At 46.1% G+C, this 9,254-nt stretch overlaps 2 protein-coding genes across 2 annotated transcripts; both read right to left on the bottom strand.

The window, feature by feature from the left end:
* Positions 1-3,108: 3,108 nt before the first annotated feature.
* Positions 3,109-4,118, bottom strand: LOC136540247 (ubiquitin-fold modifier-conjugating enzyme 1-like). Its single transcript, XM_066532250.1, has 2 exons — positions 3,690-4,118; positions 3,109-3,584 (listed from the first exon to the last, which is right to left on the bottom strand). The coding sequence occupies exons 1-2, from the start codon at positions 4,020-4,022 to the stop codon at positions 3,369-3,371; spliced, it is 549 nt and encodes a 182-aa protein (XP_066388347.1). The 5' UTR covers positions 4,023-4,118; the 3' UTR covers positions 3,109-3,368.
* A 2,442-nt stretch (positions 4,119-6,560) lies between these two features.
* LOC136540246 (uncharacterized) lies at positions 6,561-8,089 on the bottom strand. The gene has a single exon (XM_066532249.1). It carries the CDS (start codon positions 7,831-7,833, stop codon positions 6,832-6,834), a length of 1,002 nt encoding a protein of 333 aa, XP_066388346.1. The 5' UTR covers positions 7,834-8,089; the 3' UTR covers positions 6,561-6,831.
* Positions 8,090-9,254: the final 1,165 nt, after the last annotated feature.

The following is a 9,254-nucleotide window of genomic DNA, read 5'->3' as shown; positions in this document are numbered from 1 at the left end:
TCATATTATGTTTGTACCGAAACTGATAGAGCCATAATTGAATCTATCAAAAAAATCCATCTTCACCTAGGAAGGAGGAGCTTGTGCTCATAGATGATGTTCCGGTATCGAGAAACCACATGGAATGTCTTTTTTAGCCATATGAATACTTGTCAGACTAGGTAACAGATGCAAGTCATAATACTCAATCAAACATTGACAACTTCAATGTCCTTTCTCTCTAATGGCGAATTGTATGCAGGTCATAGATGCTTATATTGACCTGTTGAAGGCCCAGGAGGGTTTGAAAAAGAGGCCAGGACGTACAGTCTATCTTGAAACTGTGTGCTTAGCTGCAATCATGGAGCGGGAGGGAGAAAAGGATGAGACCATTGAAGCTAATTACCCTAACTGTGGTACTTCACAGCGTCCTAGTTTAGTTCAAAGGGTGCTAGCTTACTTGAACCATGACATGGTAGCAATTTTTTTAAACGATCTATTGGTCTTTCATTATCAATTTTGATGCCTGACAAAATGTTTATTATTTGTTTTGATAGGTGTTCCTTCCAATAAATGTTACACATACACATTGGTACCTTGCTGTTATAAACGCTGACAAACGTGAGGTCCAGGTGCTAGACTCTTTGGGCGAGATGTTCGGACGTGCTGACCTCAATAAAATTATCGATGTTTTCTAGCATAGCTATTTGTACACATTTTATATTTTAGAAATGCTGATTGATTCATTCTTCTATGAACAAATAGCGAGATGGATTGCGGAAACAGATAGATTTCATATTGGAGGAGACAGGCCCGAAAGAGCACAAGTGGTCAGATGTTGAGGTTGATACCTGGCCGGTAAGGGAGATTTTCCACAGCAAATTATTACAAAAAGATGGGTATGTCAGAAATAATGGCGTCATATAGGTTGAATTTTGTGTGTCTTTGCCTTTTTATCTAATGTGTGTCTGAACCTCTATTAATATTGTATGTAGTTTTTCATGCGGTTTATTCTTAATAACCTTTATGGAGTATTGGACCAGGAACAATTTGTCAGACGAGTTCAATCAGGTAAACTTTGCGTCTTACCACAAGTCATGAGTGTGCACTAGCTGTGGGTTTTTACTTAATAATTAACTAAGTTCATACTATCGTGCAGGATGATATGAAAGAATTTAGATTGAAGCTTGCGGCGATCTTGCTATCGCCAGAGTTAAATAAATGAAAGGGTGCTCTATATCTTGATAGGGATGAAAATATTGGAAGCCCAAACGACTGTGCCATAATAGAGAATCCAAAGATGGCTGATCAAGCGTCCACGAAAAAGAGAAAACATTCTGAGGAGACTGAATGCTTAGTGGTTCAAACGGGCACCCCTCAACACATACAAACTCAGAATAACTCCTCACAAGTCCATGCCAATCAAGACCCTGATGAGTTTTTGGCATTTGAGGTCACGAAAGATATGCCAATGAACAAGGAAGAGATGACTAAGTTACTGTGTGATTACGTCATGACAATTCAGGATGAAGCGATGTTGAAGTAAGCTACATGCTTATTTTTAATTACTTTATTTACTAACAATAGTGTGCTATCTTATATGACGAAAACCATCATCTGTGTCTAATGCTTTGCAAAAGGCCTTGAGAGTTGTTAATGAAAAATATTAAAAGTTTTAAGTTATAATTCATAGATTCTTTGACCTCGTATTATTGCCTGCCTGTTTACTGTTTTCATCGCCATGTTCGTTTGGCTTATAAGCCATACTTTTTCAGCCAATAAATAGTATTTTTTCTTATAACAAATCAGCCAACGGTACTTTCAGTCATGGCTTATCAGCCAAACGAACAGGGCATATATGTATGCCCTGATTATTGTTGCCCATTTGTTACTGAGTGTTTATTCTCCACTACGTGATTTGCATTGTTTGCAAAATTTACAACAGTTTTCTACGTTACCACCTTACCGGTGCCTGCTCATGCTACTAGCCCGCGCAACTGCGCGGGGTTCCTGCTAGTACACTGTATATCCATATCTAGAGTTATCATGGAACGCTTGTCCAATAAGCTAGCAATTTAGGGCATGAGCCATCAACATGTATGCGTGCAGCAAAACAAGCTTTTGCCCATTGTTCCTTTATTTGATGATTTATAACCAGCGAACTCAGACCATGCAGAACATTTGGCCTACTACAAAATATCCATGTTTGCCATAGGAAAACTGTATCGCTAAATGAACTGTATGATTCTTCGGGGAAAAAATCACTAAGCACAGATATCTATGATTTGATAGCAACTGCCCTGAACACCCAAGTCTATTCCCTGAACAAGGTGATGCATCGAAGCACCGTCAGGTCAATTAATTAATATTCTAAAAAGACAAAGCAATTTAGAACTTATGAGAAAGTAGAGCAAATAATGCCATAAGCTAGAGCTAGGTTCAAAATAGCACTCGTAGAAATATTCACCACAGACAGCTACACTCAAACTAAAAAAGTGTGCATTAATAAAAGGAGGCTGCACAAAACCTTCTTAAATTAAGAGACACCTGCGCTCAAACTTTAAAAGAATACAATAATACAACGAGATTGCCCAAAATCTTCTTAAATCAACAAACCACCTCAACTACACTTCAGGAATTATCCATGCATATAATAACTTAGTTTTGCAATGCAAAAGGTTGGGCACAAAAATAGTACATCAACGCGTACCAAATCATATTCATGTAACCAGCAGATATGGAAAACTTTAGACATTAAAGTATTGCTCTTGTTAGGCCACAGCCAAAACCACAACTGATGATCTGAGGTGGATTTTTAATCCGTTAATTGACTGGGCAACAACCAAATCCTGTTGTAACTATGAAACATCAGCAGGGCCAGATATGATTGGGGCCACTTGGCCTCCTTGTGCTTCACTATTCCAACTCAGTCATATCCATATGACTTGAACAGCCTCAAACATCCAAAGTCACTTGCATGAACCAGAATTGGTCTAGAGAACAGTTCTTGTATAAAATTTCAGCATGATACAGTGCAAATCTCAAAGGCAACCAAGCATTGTGACAAACCAAAAACAGAATTTTCTATGCCAAAATGAATAAAAACTTGTAATTGATGAACACATTCGATAACCGACCAATCAGAATATCTGCACTAGTTTTATTAAGCAATTCTGTTTCCTCAGATGGTATCAGTCAGGTGTACCATAAAAACCTGCAACACAATTCAGAAAGTTGGATGGGAAACTAGTACACACAGTCAGCAATCAGCAGGTATGGGACATGTTTCATATGATGTTTAGATTCGCAAGTATTTCTCTTTATTTGGCGGTTCACCAATTACCACCGAGTTGATTTCCGATATCCCCCTTAGCTGTTGCAAGTTGCAACTAGGAAGGAGGAGCAGCAGAGGCAGATGCCTCAGTCGGAGCCGCCTCGTCATCCTTGTGCTTCACCATGCCCGAGTCGACCAGAATCGGGACCTCCGCCGCGAGCCACGGCGCGAGGCCGAGGCACAGCGCGTGCGCGATACTGAACCTCGGGCAGTTCTTGGCCCACAGCGGCTTGAAGTGCACGGTGAGGCAGATCTTCCCACCCCGGTACATCTGCCAACCAGCCATCACAGCGCAAGTCAAGAACCCTCGGCCAATTCCAGCAAATTAAGCAAGCATACAGACAGTATCGCAGTAATCATTTAGTAAGTTAGGTACCTTGTGTGTCTTGCCGTCGAGGGTGGGGAGCTCGATCTCGGGGGCGACCTGGGGGTAGGCGACGGGGATGTCGAACTGGAGCGGGAACTCATAGCGGCGGAGGTTGTGGACGTACCAGCAGGTTCCCTCCCAGCGGGTGCCCTCCGGGTTGGCGGCGGCGATGCGGAACCAGTCGTTGTCCTTGGCCTTGTTCACCGACGTGTAGGCGATGAGCGCGCGGTACTCCTCCTTGAGCCGCTGCCGCCACGCCTCGCCGTCCCGCGGGCCCGCGCGCGTCGACAGCAGCGGGATCTCGCCCACCGTGCTCTTGGTCCCCTTGTCCCAGCCCTCCATCGATCCGATGCTGCTGTTCGGGTTCGGCGGGGAAGAAAAGGTGCGCTGCGTGGGGACCGCTGCGTGTGTCTGACGCTGATGCGTGACGGCCGCGGGTTCTGAGGTCTACTAGTGTAGGCAAACCGGTTGAGGTACCTGGCCGGCCCATCTGAAGTGTGTTGTTTCAGGCTTCCGTTTTCTGGCGGACCGGCCCGCAGTAGATGAATGTGCGATCTGCTCGGGGCACAAAGTTATGTGCACGCAATCAGTAATAAAGGGTACGATTACAACTTGGCCTAACTGCTACGGGCTACAGGCTATGGCGTTGGCGTGCACTCAAGTCAGAAAAGTTATTAATAAAGAAATAAGGACAGAATCAAAGTGATAGATAGGTGCTAACGATCTTTTTACCTCCTCTTGCTTTACGCCAAGGAAGGTTAAGTGTCACCAAAAGCAAGTAATACGTTCATCTGTGGCACCACACCGTAAAAACCTGAGTGGAGTACTGTCTAGCTTCATCGCAACTCCGTAAAAATGCTCGTAGCCATGAGAAGCTATCGATCATTATTTTCTTTCTGTACTGTACATCGCATCTGAACCCGCACCACGAGATCTTGATAGATTGAGCGTAGAGTCCCTAGTTCATAAACCATCAAAGTTCATGGAAAGGACACTGCACCAGCAACCGAAACAGTACTATCAAATTGTCACACCTCACTCACCATCAATGGAGCCCTTTTCCGGTGATTAAAACCAATCACCGAAAACCCCCTTTGGACACATGCAAAACCATGGAATCTTTTTTTTTTCCTTTTTCTCCTTTGATTGACAGTGAGGATTAGGCGCCTTGAGTTACACTAAAACACACATCACTTTAGATGCACATGGCGCTACCGCTAGCTGATGAAATCCAGCGAGTGTTGGCAGGCAGACAAGGATGTAGCACACATGAGCCGTCCTACACGCTTGAACCTGATCTGAAAGTGACGAAATGCTGCTATTCAGTATCCAGTACTGTACCCAAGCTTTGCTTCGGCTGCACGAAGGCCGGGCTCGATGATTTGTGCAACAACTCTGACGAGCTGCCGGCCTCGCCAGCAGACCACCTAATCACTCGAGGCTCTCTTGGCAGGAAGGACTGGAGTCTGATTTCTGAAGGAGGGGAAAGGCTAGGTTTTTGCGACTGACTTTTTCCTTCAGACGTTGCAGATTTGCACGAGGAATGAGAGAAAATCTACTAGTCAACAAAGAAGCCTGGTCAGATATCATGCTCATGCCCAAGCCAAGTCAAACACTTTTGCTTCTGAAAAAATAAATAAATAAATGGCAATGTCAATGTGCCTAGTACATATATTATTATGAGTTTCTAGACTAATCGGATGAATTTTCACACATGCTGATGCTGCTCTTTCAAAAAAAAAAAAACATGCTGATGCTGCTACTTCGCTTCCATATCTTCAGAGAAAGCAAAGAGTGGCTGCAGTGAGAACGCAGAGGTGCAGCCCGTATTCCGTGGTCCTATATACTCATCGGATGAGATGCCAGGTGAATGCTCCAATCGCTGCTCCACAAACTGACCGAGACATAGGCCTTGTTCACTTTGCAAATTTTTTTAAACCCGATAAATAGTACTACTTTCGTTTTATTTGGTAAATATTGTCCAATCGTGGACCAACTAGGCTCAAAAGATTCATCTCGTGATTTCCAACTAAACTGTGTAATTAGTTATTTTTTTACCTACATTTAATACTCCATACAAGCGGCTAAAAATTGATGTGATGGAGAGAGTGAAAAAACTTGAAATTTGGATGGCATCTAAACAAGGCCATAGAATGCCAGAACAGAGAAACTGTCAGAGAGGAAGCTCCAAGAACAGAGAAACTGTCAGAGAGGTCATTGCTTGATCCTAACACATGTCCTGAACCACCACATTCCTGCTGCTGGTTTGTCCCATTCACTTTTTCTGAATTCCGATACCAACAATCTCCAGCTACCAACAGCAGATTCTCCTACCGTGGCTCCGTATAACCATGGTAATTAAGAAACTCAAACTAACTGTGGTACGGTTGTCTGATTTAAAGCCGAACATCACAACGTGTACATTGTCGTCGGCAGGATTAGGAAGGTGCCATTAAAAACATGTTAAAATTTTCAAAAGAAAACGGTAAAGAAGATGCTCTGAATTAAGTTTCATCAGAAAAAAAAAATTCTGAATGGCTTCAGAAAAATTGGGCTAGTTAAACATTGACCAAAAAAAAACTGCACCTTTTCACCATTATGTGTAGATTGCACAGCTAGAAAAAGAAGAACTAAGCAACAATTTCTTTCTTTCTTTCTTTCTTTTCACAGATTTTCTGCGAGAATTAATCCTGAACCACCACATCATTATTGCCGCTGGCTTGTCCCATCCACTTTTCCTAACTTTTGATACCAACCATCTCCAGCTACCAATCGCTGAAACTATTGCATAGTGCATAGCTTCATATAATCATGAGAATTAAGAAACTCGAGGTAACTATAGTACAGTTGTCTGATTCAGGATCAGAATGTGCACTCTGGTCAGCGGGATTAGGAACGAGTCATCAAAATCATATTTCAAACGCCGAAAGAAAAGGGCAAGGAACAAACTCTGAAGCTTCATCAACAAAAATCTGAATGGCTTTTCGTCAAAATAAGCTAAGTAACATGAACAAAAAAAATTCGCACCTTTTTTACCATCGTGTAGAACTGTAGATTGTACAGCAAGAAGAAGATGAACTAAGCAACAATTCCTTTCTTTTCTTTTTACACATTTTCTGCGAGAATTAGCTCTGACGAGTATCATCATCAATCAAACAGTGCTATGGCAGAGGCTGGATTTCCACTGCGATTGCCTCGCCTCCACCCACGCCAAGAACCGGTACACCTTGCCGAAGACGCTCAGGAACACCAGCCCGGCGACCAGGCTGTAGGCCGCCACACCGACGCCGCCGCCCTCCGCGGCGACCCAACAGACGAGGTACACCGCATCGGCGGCCACGAACACCCAGCCCACGGCTTCCAATGCGGACCGCGTCCACGCGCTGAGCCGCTCCTCGCCGTAGATGCGGCACACCATCCGCGAGCACAGCGCGAAGATGATCGCCAGCGCCGTCTTGGACAGGCCCCGGTACTGCACCGCCGTGCCGCCCACGACCAGGGGCTCCATCCGGCACAGGCACGACGCGCACTCCCCGGAGAAGCGGGACCACCGGAGCGCCTCCAGCCCCGTGTAGTACGGCAGCACGACGGCGTCCAGGTACAGGCTGGCGTGCAGCACGCCGGACACCGTGGACGCCTCCAGCACCGCGTACCGGATGTCGCCGTCGGCCTCGTTCCGGAACGCCAGCGCCGAGGCCTGGAGCAGCAGGAGCAATGCCGGGCCGAGCTGCGCGAGCGGGAACACGGCGTTGACCCGCTGCCCCCTGGCGAGCGCGAGCAGCACCAGGGGGAGCAGGAACGGGCCTGAGGGGAGCAGGTACTTCCTCTTGATGCCCCTGACGCCGGCCGCCGGCGAGCTACTACCGTTGCCCCGGACGAGGTCGAGGACGGTGAACGCGAGAGTAGAGAGGAAGCAGTACGCGGCGAAGGCCGCGACGAGCACGCCGACGGCGGCGGAGTAGTCCCCCGGGTAGGAGCTGTCGCAGTAGTAGTGGTAGGGGCAGGTGACGAAGTCGGTGGTCTCCTCGAGCTGCCACCTCGTGCACTTGAGTATCTGCCTCGTCACTGCGTCGCCGCCGCCGCCGTGCTGAGCCGCTCTCCACGCCGATCGCCGGGCACTGAAAAGCGGCGAGAGCATCTGATCATAGGACATGGTGGCAGCGCGCAACCGGTTTCTTGGTGTCCTTCAGCTCTGCTCCTACTTGTTCTTCTTCCTCCTCTGCTTCTGCTTCTTCTTGTCCTGTTCGCTATATGCATGCCTGCATTTGGTAGCCAGTGATGGCTTGCTTTCGGAGGCAACTCCTCACCTTCCTCCTCCTTGTTCCTCTTCTTGGAGGCTGGTGTGCTGCTGCTGTTGCTTGTAGCAGGAGGGAGGGGGTTGCAAAGTTTGGAACTGGATAGGGAAGGTTTAACTGGCAACATTGAAGGAACTTGCCAAGCATGCCCTTTAACGTGAAGTTTTCAAACATTGTGTACTAATCAAAGCAAAGGTACCCAGGAAAGATGTGCCTTGGATGACTGATGGCATTGGCAATGATTAACTGGGGGGGTAGGGGTGCTTTGGGCATATGGAGTTCATGGTTTGCTGTCATGGTGGTTGGGTTGAGGAGGGGATGGTTTGACTTTGTTTCTTTGTATCGTGCATTGGTACGCCAGCAAGGAAAACAAACAGAGGAGGAGGGAGAGCAGTAGTTTACATGTACCTAGGCGTTAGTTAAAGTTTGTTGGGGGGTTGCATTTTCTCAGAGAGGTTTGTTGGGGTATTTGGTGAGGATATAGAGACCAAATGGCCAATTCAGCACTTTGTTCACCAGTGCATGATTAGACCTGACCTGCATGATTAGCATCTACTAGCTGATAAGCTAGTCTTGCATTTATGTATGTAACCTGTAGTTCTTCGGTTCCAAAACGGTTTAGACTGGCGGAGGCATGATGGTGCTATCATTTGGATTCCAATGCAACAAACAGGATACTCGATCTTTTATTCGGCATGAGGAATTGAGGATCCTGGGGCAAATTATACCCGGCAAATTATTCTGGTAGTTGGCGCAAAGCCAGGTAGGCCATGATCCTGGAGCAACAAGGAGTGAGTGCTGTGGCTGTGGGTGCCACGGTGATACGGTATATTGGTATCCCAGTCTGATGCTTGTGCACCGCATGTCTGTCTCTGAGATGGTGGCCGGATGTTTCTGCAGCACAACGCGCCCTCTGATCTTTTTATAATCCAAGCGGCTCTGGATCTTCTTTGGGGTGGGGAGGGGGTTCTTATGATATTCTCATCGCTTACATAGATGATCCAACTGCCACATTTGATATGTCATATACATGTCAAATGGATATGGGGGCATGCATCATCTGGTGAGGTAGCGTCACTTGTTTATTGTTGCCATGAACGAGCTTTGCTGTTTTGTTCTGTCATCTTCCTGTTCGTCTTCTTGTCAAACATGTGCGGATGTGCCACATGAGATTCGCTGGAAATCGGGAGCTGCAATTCCATGGCAGTTGTTGTTTTTTTTCTCTAAATGACGAAATCCATGGCAGCTGTAGTGGATATCGAGAGATATTTATCCAGAC

This window comes from Miscanthus floridulus, chromosome 2 (assembly GCF_019320115.1).
Source record: "Miscanthus floridulus cultivar M001 chromosome 2, ASM1932011v1, whole genome shotgun sequence".
Lineage (NCBI taxonomy): Eukaryota > Viridiplantae > Streptophyta > Magnoliopsida > Poales > Poaceae > Miscanthus > Miscanthus floridulus.
Note: the sequence above shows the minus strand (reverse complement) of the source record. Positions and strands in the feature narration are given on the sequence as shown.

Bases quoted from the DNA above. Each gene is read 5' to 3' on its own strand.
- LOC136540247 (XM_066532250.1), bottom strand. From the start codon at position 4,022: ATGGAGGGCTGGGACAAGGGGACCAAGAGCACGGTGGGCGAGATCCCG. The intron at 3,585-3,689 runs GTACCTAACTTA...GCTGGTTGGCAG, and splicing joins TCGACGGCAAGACACACAAG to ATGTACCGGGGTGGGAAGAT.
- LOC136540246 (XM_066532249.1), bottom strand. From the start codon at position 7,833: ATGTCCTATGATCAGATGCTCTCGCCGCTTTTCAGTGCCCGGCGATCG.